General features: G+C 43.0%; 1 protein-coding gene across 1 annotated transcript; it reads right to left on the reverse strand.

Moving 5' to 3' along the window:
- Positions 1-3,145: 3,145 nt before the first annotated feature.
- Positions 3,146-14,246, reverse strand: LOC141053144 (RNA-binding protein 12B-like). The gene is made up of 2 exons (XM_073550493.1): positions 14,183-14,246; positions 3,146-4,908 (listed from the first exon to the last, which is right to left on the reverse strand). The coding sequence occupies exon 2, from the start codon at positions 4,882-4,884 to the stop codon at positions 3,562-3,564; it is 1,323 nt and encodes a 440-aa protein (XP_073406594.1). The 5' UTR covers positions 4,885-4,908; positions 14,183-14,246; the 3' UTR covers positions 3,146-3,561.
- Between the last annotated feature and the right edge of the window lie 220 nt (positions 14,247-14,466).

The raw sequence follows: 14,466 nt of genomic DNA on the forward strand, positions 1-14,466 counted from the left end.
AAGTGCCCCATTGTAGTGATTAGGGAAGGGCATCAGGTTTAATGGACAGACCCCCACCAGTCTTTACGGTATCAGTATCACCTACAACTATATCCCTTTAAGAAGCATGCAGGAATGAGATTAAGGACTCAGCCCAGAAGACTTGCTTGGTTTCTGTAAGTGTCACTGTTTCCAAGGGGCGTTGCCATATAAAGTTTATTGGCATGTTATAACAATTCACATAACAGATCCAAATGCCGCACGCACTAATTAACAGGGTATTATTGCTTCAATCGTTTCAGCACAAGAGTGAGCAGGGCTGGTGATAAAGTGTCCACAGATACCGTCTGGCACGCATGTCTAGTACAGGTGTGCGATATCGGCCAGTAGATATCTACAGACAAAACATCAATGGGCCTGCACAAATCCCAATACTATAATGTGCTGAGCCACCCTAACCCTTTAAGGATGAGGTTCTCGATTATTGCAAAATTAGCATTTAATCTCAGTAGTTAAACCCATTACTAATAGGATTATTCTCAACCACAACATCAAGAGTCAGTATTGGGCCATCTTTTTAAGCATTAGTAATGACCTTTTAGTGGGCATACATGCAAAATTACAACCAAACCTGTGGACACGCTTGATGCTGTTCTTGGAAGAAAGAAATGTTTTCTAGTCCAGGACAACACTTGTAGTTTTAGAGGGCTAGTCATTGCCTTTTGAACTATAATAATATCCCAGTGATGTCACCTTGTCCATGGTTGGCCTTTAGAAGGTAGAGGATTAAAAAAATATTAGAAGTAGCAACTCTCTCTCGAACTCATCATCCATGGTCTGCGCGCACGCATGTGTGTATATGATGTCTCTATCTCAACACTGGAATGGCGCTTTAAATGTAAGCCCCCTGCCCATGGTCATATACCCACCCTCGGCATCTTTCTGCACGGCTCCGGTCCTATCTTGTGGCACTAGCTTCTGGAAGTAAGAAGCTAGGTAACAAGCTCTTAATGCAAGTCTATGAAAGCCAGAACGAGGCTCAGACTTGTAAAGTGACCTCTGCGCCACTTCATGAAACATTGGAGCAGCACACAGGTTACTTTTCAGACCGACTAGAGCAGCAGTGAAAGCATTGGAAGGCCAGTATCAAGACAGGATTTACATTTAAAGCACCAAGCACCACTCCATCAGTGCAATAAAAAAAAAACCAAAAAAAAAAACTGGCGTGTAGAAAAATCAAAATGCTGGTAAAGTAGTAATTCACAGACAATTGCAGTTTTAATAAAATACAAGTTTATTGAAAATACAGTAGACATGGCTCAATCTGAGATGCCCAAAGCCTTCCCCCTAGTGTTATTATGCGGCATAAGAGCAGAATGATCCGTCATTGACTGACCCAGCTTCCTGAATTACAGCATCTTCTAGGCCAGCTTCAACCATTTGACATTCAAGGTTCGAGTTTGGACTAACTGTGGCTCTCTTAAGTCGAACTCAACGGACACTTAGGGTGGGTTCACATTGCGTTAGTGCCCTGCGTTTAACGCATCCGTTACACAGCGGCACTAACGCTATGTAACGGTCGCATTAACGCACCCATTGGCCGCAATGTTAGTAATGCATCCTAACACGTGCCTAATTCAGCATGCGTTAGCGATGATGCGTTACTTGTGACGCACCCGAGAACGTGGTCTAGAGCGTTTTTGGGTATGTCTGGTCTAACGCACAGCGAACGGACACATTCGCTGTGCACAGACCTGTATGGCTAACGCATGGTAGCAAAATGCTACCATGCGTTAGCAGTAGGTGCACAAAAGATGTAAAAAAAAAAATGACATCTGCGTTAGCGCATCCGTTTAACGCATCCGTTAAATGGATGCCCCTAATGCAATGTGAACCTAGCCTATACGACTAGGAGGCTGTTGAGTTCAGGTAGGGGGATCTATGACTAGTCGAGACACTGCGGTCCATAAATGTCAAACCTATGAAACAAACCTCACTGTCAGCAGACTGTGTCAGCGACTTTTCGAACATATTTGCCTATAGTCCTCAGGGGACAGTTTTGTTGCTCTGTATTCTGATAGAAGGCAAAAAGTAGTTAAAAACACAGGTACATACGTTCTTCGCTTACGTTTCAAACATTGCATTTTAAAGCTGCAAACAGCCCTTGAAGGATGCATATCAACCTTGACGTCTCAAAATTGCTCAACCTAATGTGCACTTTATATACCCATACACATTAGCTGGTAACATGTTGAACTTCGAGATTTTGTAAAGACTGGCCTACCCTCGACTGTGCACGGGGAACCTCCCAACCATACCCTGGAGATACACACAAGACAAAAGAAGGGTCAGGCATGTTGTGTGATTCATCTTGACCGTTCCAAAAGGTAGGTTACATTAAAACGTTAACAATATATACATGCTCTGTGGAATAACAAAGTAGCCCCTGCCCTTCTATACAGTACACTACTGTTACCGCAACATTTCATATGGACATAATATACCAGATAGCTGCGATATAAATACTGACTGAATTCCAAGCAAAAAAATATACAAGTTGGCACCTTGTTGGTTTATTGACTGATTTAAGTTATTACTGGAGATCAAGAAGGAACTCCACTAGTTTTAAAGCAGATACATGTCGGTTATCTAAAATGTCAACTTAAAAGGACCCCATATACAGACTATAATGTTGGCCGATGTCGTCGGCCGGCTGAGACTGTCCAATTTCAGACCGCTAGGGTTGATCGAATAGCTTTGGATAAGTGCTTATCAAGTCTGTGTGACAGTCAAAACACATGCAAGGAGAGCCTGTTTGTTGTGACTGTCACACAGCCGTGACACATGCAGCTGCGGCTCCAAACAGCTGATTATCAGGAGCGATCCATGTTACCGAGGCAGCTATTCGGTAAGTGCTATAGTTATTCGGATAACCTCTTATCCAAAGCTATTCGATCATCCCTATAGACCGCCGATTGCATTGTTCTCTTGGAAGTAAGCCGCTGGGTAAGGTCGTCTGCTTTCTCATCAGAACACCAGAGAGCTCAGCGAAGCACTCTTGTGTACATGGGAGATGGGTATGGGCCAAATGATCAATCGGCAGTTATCTAATGCATAATGGGGATTTTAATCCCATTTCCAGCCATTAAAATAATACATTTTCAAGTCTTGATGAGCAGCATTTATTCCCATTTCAAAATTATCTTTAAATTTAAAAAAAAACAACAAACTTTTATTTCTTGCAATCAGATATACAAATTATACATAAAGTAACACAATATGGTAGCAATAAAGTAATTTTGTTTGATGCAAATATTTGTTAGAATTAGGCTGTGGCATCCAATCAAAACCTTACTGAAATGTCAAGCCCATATATCTGCACAAGGCCAGAGGTGTTCGATTTACGAGCTGTAATACAATTCTTTGGATCCTGACCGTACAAGACACGGTTTTGATTATATAATGGATTCTAGGTAACTGACAAGTGCTTAGTTGTGTTATTCTCTATCAAAACAAAATTAGAATCTGCCAGCAATAGCGGCAAGTCCCATACAGATATAGTCTTTGTACAACTGAATGTCCTCAGTCCAAGTGAGCACTTATTAGGGAGTCACTGCCAGCATCACATGTCACCTCTGACGATTCGTCCGCCTCACTGACACTTATATCAGCTTCACACGTAGACAACTTTTGATTAGCTGTAGAATGGTCCACGATAAAGTAGACGCCAAAAGCCTTCAGCTGCTTCTTCGAGACGCATCTCAGCAGGATCTCCGTGTCCTGGAACCTATTGTGGTTTAGTTTCTCGGCTTCGGATGCTTCCTCTTTCTTTGAGAATTTGACAATAGCTTCCCCAAGGCAGTCCCCATTGTCATCATATAACAGACAAATGTCCTGTTCAGTCAGAGAAAAGCCAGAAAAAAAGTTGAGAATGTCATATTTATTCACGCAAGCGGCAAAGTTTCTTAAATATAAGAATTTAACACCAGACTTCTTTTTAATGTCCTCTGAACCTGGATCCCCCAAGACGACGTTTTTCTTGCTCTCGATTAAGTCCATCATGTTGGCTTTAGAGACGGGCAGCACTCGCAGACGACGACCCCGGAAAACCGCTTTGTCCAACTCGAGAGCTCGTACGTAATCATTTTCGGTTACGAACATCACAAAACATTCCCGCTGTCTGTTGCCATTTTTGTCATACACAAATGTGATCTGAGAGTCCTCGACAAGGTTGTGCAGAAACTTCCTTATGAGGGATTTGTCAGCATGGAGGCTTACATTTACCAGATGTGCATAAAACTCGTGAATGTACAACAAATGGTGGTCATACTTTGGTAACCACTTGCAAGTTGAATTTTTCAGATTTTTCCTCGACGAATCACATTTTGCAGAGTGGGAGAGCCAATCCATTTCACTTGATGGCCACATGGACAATACAGAAAATGTATTTTGACTCTTACAACAATTTTTATTTTCAGACGCCTGAAATGCTAACAAGGCCTTTTCGGCGTCGTCACCTTTTCCAAATTTAACACAGGCTATGCCGCTCCTAACTTTATACCTTGTCATGAAAATTACATTTTCCACGTACAATTCTGTAAAAAAGCTTTTCACATGAGAAAGTTTGGCATTTAAGGGTGTAAACATAATACGCAAATAGCTGCAGGTCTGCGGAGAACTACACCAAGCCGAAATATTTATAGGACTGTTCATTAGGAATTTTCCCGACCTGTTTAGAGCTAAACATGAGGAAATTCTTTCCTCAAAAGTAACGTAAGCCTCTCCATACACCCCACCAATAATAGTAACACCTCCATCCCGAATCTTTAATCCAGTAAAGAAACGTCGAATGTGAATAGCGTCTGCGATCGGCGGGAGACCTTCTAGCCGCACCGTCAGTGACATTCTTACTCAATATACTTTTTTTTCCTGTTGATATATAAAAGAGGCACACATGTTTAGTTATACACAGCAGGGATTCTCCAAAATTAAACATCCCCCCACCCAGTACTTTTTGTGCATATGCAGAGGGATTAACCCATAAATCACCACGTCCATCGTGGCTGTAATATGGTGACTGTCATGCCAGAGACAAATCCACACTACAAACTCCACTACATTAGGCGGTAGAGCAAACAGTGTTACATGGGCTCTGCATCTAACCCTAGCAAAATAAAACTAATATTAAACATTCTGTATAGAAACAGAATGATGAAGCTCCCAACTGGCACCCTGTGAGCCCGCTCCATACACCCACTTCCGACTTGTGCCATACATGTATGGCGCCTGTCATGGAGGGTTTAAGACTTCTTTTTCTCTGTCATACAAGTAGCATGCCCATCCACTTAGTATACATGTAGATAAAATACACCTAGCGCTTTTTGCAGATTTCAGGCGGTTAGAACTGCGGACAGATTTGCTTTTAACGGTTCCTTCTGGTGTTTTCATCTGCTGCCAGATTACACCAGACAGTGGTAGAGGAAAGCTGGTAGAACAGGCAGTAGTAATCCAGAGTTTTGTAGAGGTTATAATGGGAAAAATTCATCATCAGGGTCGTCTTATAAAAATGTTTCTTTATTAGAGAAAGTAAAAAGTCACATTTTCCATCACCAGAGACAACAAGCTAATGCATTTCAGGCACACTCTTCAGAGTTGCAATGTCTAAAGACAGACTGAAACATGTTTGCTTGTTATTTGTTGGTGATGGAAGTTGTGACTTTTTACCATTTCCAATAAACATATGTTTTTACAAAAAGACCATAATGATGAATTTTTCCATGATACGTGTATTTCACCATGTCTCTGCACATCCGTTCTCCTAGTGGATGAGCTGACAATTTCCAACAGGTTTGTTGGGAAGAATTCTGAATAAATTGTGTTTTAGTCATTTCAGTTTAGGAGTCCGTTTAGAATTTAGATATTTAGAAATTGTATTGTGGCTGTCTAACAGCTGTTAAATCGCAAACATATTAGTCGAGCACGCCTGAGATACTCAGATAACACGACATCCGAGCACGCTCCCTCATCACTAGTAGCCATCTTTGCACAGCTGTCCTACAATGAAAACTGACAGTCTCTGAACACAACTGCTCCTCGATTCCAAATCATAGAACTTGGAATTAAGTTATACTGAATGTTTTCCCACACAATTAGTCAGCTATCAATCTGCTGAGATCCTTCTGATCTACAGTTAGGTCCATAAATATTTGGACAGAGACAACATTTTTCTAATTTTGGTTCTAGACATTACCACAAAGAATTTTAAACAAAACAATTCAGATGCAGATGAAGTTCAGACTTTCAGCTTTCATTTGAGGGTATCCACATTAAAATTGGATGAAGGGTTTAGGAGTTTCAGCTCCTTAACATGTGCCACCCTGTTTTTAAAGGGACCAAAAGTAATTGGACAATTGACTCCAAGGCCATTTCATGGACAGGTGTGGGCAGTCCCTTCGTTATGCCATTCTCAATTAAGCAGATAAAAGGCCTGGAGTTGATTTGAGGTGTGGTGCTTGCATTTGGAAGGTTTTTTGCTGTGAAGGAAACATTCGGTCAAAGGAGCTCTCCATACAGGTGAAAGCAGCTATCCTTAAGCTGCAAACACAGAAAAACCCATCCGAGAAATTGCTACAACATTAGGAGTGGCAAAATCTACAGTTTGGTACATCCTGAGAAAGAAAGCAAGCACTGGTGAACTCATCAATGCAAAAAGACCTGGGCGCCCACGGAAGACAGCAGTGGTGGATGATCGCAGAATAATCTCCATGGTGAAGAGAAACCCCTTCACAACAGCCAACCAAGTGAACAACCCTCTCCAGGAGGTAGGCGTATCAATATCCAAATCTACCATAAAGAGAAGACTGCATGAAAGTAAATACAGAAGGTTCACTGCACGGTGCAAGCCACTCATAAGCATCAAGAATCCAAAGGCTAGACTGGACTTTGCTGAAAAACATGTAAAAAAAAGCCAGCACAGTCTGGAAGAACATTCTTTGGACAGATGAAGCCAAGATCTACCTCTACCGGAATGATGGAAAGAGAAAAGTATGGTGAAGGCATGGTACAGCTCATGATCCAAAGCATACCACATCATCTGTAAAACACGGCGGAGGCAGTGTTATGGCTTGGGCATGCATGGCTGCCAGTGGCACTGGGTCACTAGTGTTTATTGATGATGTGACACAGGACAGAAGCAGCCAAATGAATTCTGAGGTATTCAGAGCCATACTGTGTGCTCAGATCCAGCCAAACTGATTGGTTGTCGCTTTATACCACAGATGGACAATGACCCAAAACAAAGCCAAAGCAACCCTTGAGTTTATTAAAGCAAGGAAGTGGAATATTCTTGAATGGCCAAGTCAGTCACCTGATCTCAACCCAATTGAGCATGCATTTCACTTGTTAAAGACTAAACTTCAGACAGAAAGGCCCACAAACAAACAGCAACTGAAAACCACCGCAGTGAAGGCCTGGCAGAGCATCAAAAAGGAGGAAACAGCGTCTGGTGATGTCCATGAGTTCAAGACTTCAGGCAGTCATTGCCGACAAAGAGTTTTCAACCAAGCACTGGAAATGAACATTTTATTTACAATTATTTAATCTGTCCAATTACTTTTGGTCCCTTTAAAAACAGGGTGGCACATGTTAAAAGAGCTGAAACTCCTAAACCCTTCAATTTTAATGTGGATACCCTCAAATGAAAGCTGAAAGTCTGAACTTCAACTGCATCTGAATTGTTTTGTTTAAAATTCATTGTGGTAATGTCTAGAACCAAAATTAGAAAAATGTTGTCTCTGTCCAAATATATATGGAGCTATCTGTATAACATGCTGTCTAAAGCAAAGACTACATGAATGACAGGTTCCTATGGTCATATTTCTGTCCAGCCGCTACGCCGATTCTTCACCAGTTATTGCTTTGGTTACCCAACTGCTAAAGAAAACATCAATCTCATCACAGTCATCCAAAAAGACGCTTCATATCTCTGCCCCACTTACATCCTATCTCATCTCTGTCTACCACCCTACCTGTCGTTCTTTGTTCTGCTAATGATCTACAGTTAGCATCCTTCATAACCTGAAGCTCCCACTCCCATCGCCAAGACTTTTCTTAAGCTGCGCCAGTTCTATGGAATGCACGACCCCAGAAAATCTTGATTCCCAGTATCTACAGTTTTAAGGGTGCCCCCAAAAAATTCACTTAAGACTGGCTCATCACATCAACTCAATCTGTTTGTCTTCCAACATTTTCCTTAGAATCTAACCCTTTCCATCATCTGTTCCCTCACCCTCCATTCACTCAGTAGCACATAAGCTCATCTTGTAGAAATTGGAGAATCATTGCTCCGTAACGTCTGATTTAGAATACTGAATTAAACCTTTGGCACAAAGTGCAATCTTGCTGAAAGTAATATGTATTTATTGAAGTAATAAACCTGAGACATGGTTCAAAACCACCATTTTGGCCCACTTAGCCTTTATCAAGGTTATCTGTCTGAGATGATTGATTGTAGCAAAGGTCTGAATAGTGGAGAGTCCAAGTGCTGGGGAGTAGCGTGAGGCATAATAACAGGAAATCTCTGAGTTCTCTTTAAAACAGGGTTACCGAGATCACCAACAAATTAGGCTATAGGCAGTACATGGCTTACAATAACTTAAAAAAACATTACCTGATAAATCCACTTCTGCTCCCGATGGCCTGTTTAATTCTACACAGCGATCACATGTAAGTCTTAAAAGAAAACGCTTATCTCACGGCAAAAGGTTGTTTGGGAATGTGGTTACGGCACAAAACGGGTAACAAAGGAATTACGGAAACAAAGTAGGGATCAGATCGCAAACCAACTTTGTCTTTGGTTAATGACATTCTCCTCTTGGGGTGGCCTTACAGGCTTTATCCACTATATGAGGAGGATTGGCAAACATTTCTGAAATCATACGGTGCTTGAATATTTGAAAAAGCAAAAATATTGCCATTTGAAGTTTTGCCAAGTTTCATTATCACCATTTACCCACACAGTTGCTGCATTCAGGCCCTATACATCACCGAGACCAATGACTGGCAGCAGCGGTCACTTGGGTAGATGGCATAAGACATGTGGGGAGCACCAAAAAGTAGATTTATCAGGCACAATTTATTTGTATTTTATACTGTTATATACTGCCTTTAGAGTAATTTTTTACAATCCTGAAATACGCCTTTTAAGCCTCATTTCGACATCCGTGCATCACAGTCAGAGATTGTGGACCGGCCCTGGGACTTCAGACTCTAAGTCAACAGCCTCATATATGTTATGATGCCAAGTTCGGGTCAGGAGACCCTCAGTCAGTCCATATTGAGACCATGTTTCACGGACATCTAAATGAGGATTAAGGGTGAATTTCCACACAGCAGATTTTGCTTCAGAAATTTCTGCCACGGAAAATCAGTTCCAATTCATCTGAATGGGATTGTTTCAGAAGAATGGAACAGTTGCAGAATTTTCTGCAACAAAATAATCCATATGTGAATTCACCTTAAAGGGGGTTTTTATGCAATGAAAATTATTCTTAAAACAAATCCCCTGACTCATAGCCTATAATTCATATTTCACCACTCAGTCCCCTACTGGTCTCTTCTTCTTGGCCCAGTCTTCCACACACTAGACATGGCAGGACAGGCTGGCCCAACTAAACACTTGCTGAAGTGATGACGATTTCCATTTTGTAGAGAACAGGACCAGAAAGCATAGACCAACCATTTAGACAGCCTCAAATGGTATGAACACACTGCGTGGGAAAAGCTCTAAGGCCACATGCACACATTCAGTATTTGGTGAGTTTTTTACCCCAGTATTTGTAAGTCAAAACCAGGAGTGGGTGAAAAATGCAGAAGTGGTGACATGTTTCCATTATGCTTTTCCTCTGACGGTTCCACTCCTGGTTTTGCCTTACAAATACTGGGGTAAAAAACTCACCAAATACTCAATGTGTGCACCTGGCCTAACACAGTAATATAAAGCATTAACCTAGTAGTATGGGAAAATGGCTTTTCACTTGATCAAGCTTTTCTAAGTCTTTCAAACCCTCCAGAATTCCAGAGACAATAAGGGCTAGATTCAACAAGATCGGCGTTGTTCACACTGATCTTGATGAAGCGATCTGCTGGAGTTAGACCCTGCTGATTCGCAAAGAGATGCACGCTAGTCAGGTGCTGGAGGGAGATTTCTGTTATGGGGAAAGGAACAGCTCGTCATGCCTAAGACAAGCTGAGGCATCACTCCCACATCCCACCCTAGCTCTGCCCATTTTGGCGAACTTGGAAAAACAGTCGTCAAGACGCCAAAAATCGCAAAATTTGGTCGTAACTCCTAAACGGCATCTACATTTTTCCAGAATTCTGGAGTGAAAGCTCTTCTGAATCGGGCCCCAAGTGTTTAACAGATGTAATGTACGCTCAGGAGAATGACCAAAGAATGTTAAAATAAAAACACTTCATGTTAACTAAATACCAGACAAAAGGAGCGGCTGTTGAAGCTTGAACTTCTTGAAAAACTGATGCCGGAAAAAGTGGTGTGCTTATCGCTGCTGTTATGGGGTTAACGTATGATTGGAGCTAGCTATAATAGCTGCAGTTAACCCAATTGCCACTATCAATCAATGACTGCAGTATTTAAGCTGCAGATCCAGCCTGGGTGTCCAATCTTGGCTCCCTTGGTCATTCCCCCCCCTGCTTGAAGGCATCTGTCACTGCCATATTGTTACTCCTGTGAAGCATAGCCTGTAGTTTAAGGGTGTGTGCACACACTGCGGATTCTGTTGCGGATTTTGCAAAATCCGCAGATTAACCTGCAGTTTTGCCCTGCGGTTTGACACCTCTACAATGGAGCAGGTGTGAAACCGCTGCGGATTCCGCACAAAGAAGTGACATGCTGCGGTTTTGAAACCGCAGAAAATCCGCACCATGTGCACTGCGGTTTTTTGTTTTCCATAGAATATAAAAGGTACTGTGCACCGCAGCACAATCCGCAGTGTGCACACACCCTTAGTCCACTATGGGACTAAAAATCTCAAAAAAAAAAAAGTGAAAAGCAAAAAAAAAAAAAAAAAGAAAAGAAACAATTGTATTTTTTTTTTTTTAGCAAATAAAATCAATCGCCTTCTCCCTAGTTAATGGGGTTGTTCACCAGTTAATTTCTGACAAGCTGCCCAGCTTGCTTAATCTTCGCGGTGTGTAACATACACATCCTTAGGATTTGGCTCCACTCCTCGGTCTCAGGAGTCCTCATGGGACACCATTTACGCTTTTTGCATACTTGTGGTCATGTGCAAACTAGATTTTCTGCCTCTTGCCTCAATGTTCTGTTGAGACACGCGGCCGAGTTGTTACGTGACCTCAAGTATGAAAATAGCATAAATGTCATTGGGTGACGACCACTGCAACCGCAGACAAATCCTAAGGGAAAGTAACGTACACACAGGCTATGTGCACACATGGGGGTGTTTTTTTTGTCACCTGAAAGAAATCGGGTCAATTGTGCAAATGACACTCTGATCATACTGTGCTCAGATTCTCCCTAATGAGAAGATGGAGAAAAAAGAAATGTCTTCATACTCTCAGTGCACAGATGGGACCGCACGCAGATGTCATCCGACTGCAGTCCGATGTCTTCCAGGCATCCATAAACTTGCATGGCCCAGTGCGATTTGAATATCAGATCAAACACAGGCATGCAATGATTTTTTTTTTTCTCTCCTTGGGCAGTCTCTGTCCGAGAAAAAAATAAATAAATCACGACACCATGGAATAACATTGGTCTGGGCGAGTTCTCTTTTACCGACATATGACATACTGGTACGTCGTATGCCTGCTCGCAAGCCAAGCCCACGTTTCATGGCACATGAGGGCTGATTTAACCAGCGATCATGTGCCTCTAACATCCACAGGGTAAGCAAATAAGTGGTTAGTCTATTAATTTCCACTGTCTATCTCTGACACCTGCTGGCAGGGGGGGCGCATCATTCCTCCCGCCCAATGGCGCACCCGTGATGTGATTGCAAGGTGCAGATGGATTGTCATAACGAGAGATGGGCAAATATCTTCGGCTCCTTCCTTAGGCTAGTTTCACATTTGTGCTTTTGAGCACGGCCGCCACTAAGCCCCGCCCCATGCCGCGCCTCCACCGGTAGCTCCGCCTACCGGCGCATGACGCTGCATGCGTCCCCTATCTTTATCACTGGGGGCGCAGGCCGTGCGCAGTATGCGTTTGGCGGCGCATGCGTCCTTTTCACGGTGCGCCGAGCGCAACCAAACTGCAGCAGGTTGCGTTTGGCACTGGTCGGCGCACCGTGAAAAGGACGCATGCGCCGCCAAACGCATACTGCGCATGACCTGCGCCCCCAGTGATAAAGATAGGGGACGCATGCAGCGTCATGCGCCGGTAGGCAGAGCTACCAGCGGAGGCGCAGCAGGGGTCGGGGCTTAGCGGCGGCCGTGCGCAGGCCGTCGCTGCGCTCAAAATCGCAAATGTGAAACTAGCCTTATTCGGCTATAGCGCTTACCGAATAAGCTGCTGCGGGTACCCGGATCGCTCCTGATCAGCGCCGCAGCTGCATGACAGTTACAACACTTGCATGGAGAGCCCAACAAACTGGCTCTGAATAAGGAGGGAGCTGAAGATATTCGCTCATCTACTCATAACAGCCGGGGGTCTGCTGAACACCCCCCCACTCCTGTCATCACAATCCTCCTTTGAAAGCCAACCTGAGACCGGCGTTCAAAGGGGATTGTGATTTTTTATATATAGCGGTGCTGATGCACAGCTACGTACAGCACAAGTGATCAGACGATCGCAGCTTCCAGTCCCCCAATGGCCATATTAAATATACAGTAAAAATATATTTTTTTAAATCCTGAAAAAAAAAAAAAAAGTTCAAATCACCCCCCCTTTGCCACGTTAAAAATAAAATAAATTTGGTATCCCTGCGTTCGTAAAAGTCTGATCAAAATATAAAATAATTTGTTTGGTAAATAATGAAATAAGAAAAATTTTAAATTCCAGAATTACTTTTTTGGGGGGCTGCCGCAGCACTGCAGTAAGATGCGATCAACACATTGTATGCACCCCAAAATTGTATCAGTAAAAACAAAAAATTGTCGCCCAGTCCCAGATCCCAAAAATTGAAAGTTAGGCTATGTGCACACGTACGCAGAACATTTCTGCATGAAAACCCGACTCCTTCCCAGAAAATGCGCGTTTTTTATGCGTTTTTTTCCCACGCGTCCCCAGAAACAGAAAATAGCAAGAAATGCGGAATTTTCCGCGAAATTAATGAGCACGCTGCGCTTTTTTCCACGATGCAGTTTTCCCGCGGGAAAAAAACCAACGCATTAATATGCACAGAAAGTCCGGAATTCATTAAAATGAATGGGATGCTTCTTTTAAGCGTTTTTTTAAGCATTTTATTTGGTAAAAAAGCGGAAAAAACCCTGCAACGTGTGAACACAGCCTTACGGTCTTTGGAAAAATGGCATTTTCCCCCCCCTCCAGTTAAAAATAATAATAAAAACACTTTACATGTTTGCTATCTGCATTCTCGTTCTGGCCTGGAGAATCATCAGGTCAGTTTTCCCGTATAGTGAACATGGCAAATAGGGAAAAAAAAAAAAAAAAATCTGTGAAATTGCACAATAAAAGCATTTTTTTTATTGCTGCATCTGTGAAGGTTTCATCTATCAGGATCTAAACTACTCTGACCCATACAGTAAACGTCGTACGGCAAAATAGAAAAAAATAAAAATTAGAATAAAAATCGTTTTTTGTTGGCCGAAATCGCTCAGATAAAAAAAAAAAAATAAAAAGTGATCAAAACATCTAGCTTTAAAAGCGGCAGCTCAGCGTGCAAGAAACGTACGTCTCATCTCATACAGCTACAGAGGATGGAAAAAAAAGTGTTATGGGAACGGAAAACCACAAGAAAGAGCACAACAAAAAGTTGTTTCGTCATTGAGGGGTTAAATTAGCCGTGTGGAAAGGCGATACGTCCGACCCTGGCTCTCAAACACACACGGAGCCCTCTCCCCCCACCACAATGGCCTTCACCTGCCCCCACACGCCCATCCCCCCTTCCGGAATGCCATAGGAGTGGGCCACACAGTAACGTTCTGCCTCAGTTTCCGCCATGTAGTAAGGATATAACAGCCCCGTTTGTCTCCCGCACATTACCGAAGCGGACACCGAGCAGTGCTCGACCGACTCAGACCTGCGTGCGCTCAACAATGACGTAAGGAGAACGCGCATGCGCAGCACATTTTGTGTGGAGGTGGCGGCGAGGACCTCCGCGCATGCGCGGTGATTTCAGTAGTCTATTGTTGGCAAGCGGTGTCCTGACGATGTCAGGGTGGGGGGATGAGCGCGGCCATGTGTGTGTGTGTGTGCTGGAGATACTGAGCTGCAGCACGGCTCCACCTTATCTGTCAGAGGCAGAAGCTTCATTTCCTATAATGATG

Source organism: Dendrobates tinctorius, unplaced genomic scaffold, assembly GCF_039654945.1.
Source record: "Dendrobates tinctorius isolate UK_male_01 unplaced genomic scaffold, ASM3965494v1 ptg000165l, whole genome shotgun sequence".
Classification (NCBI taxonomy): Eukaryota; Metazoa; Chordata; class Amphibia; order Anura; family Dendrobatidae; genus Dendrobates; species Dendrobates tinctorius.

What these genes read in the sequence shown, in the direction of transcription:
- LOC141053144 (XM_073550493.1), bottom strand. Translation starts at nt 4,884, where the DNA reads ATGTCACTGACGGTGCGGCTAGAAGGTCTCCCGCCGATCGCAGACGCT.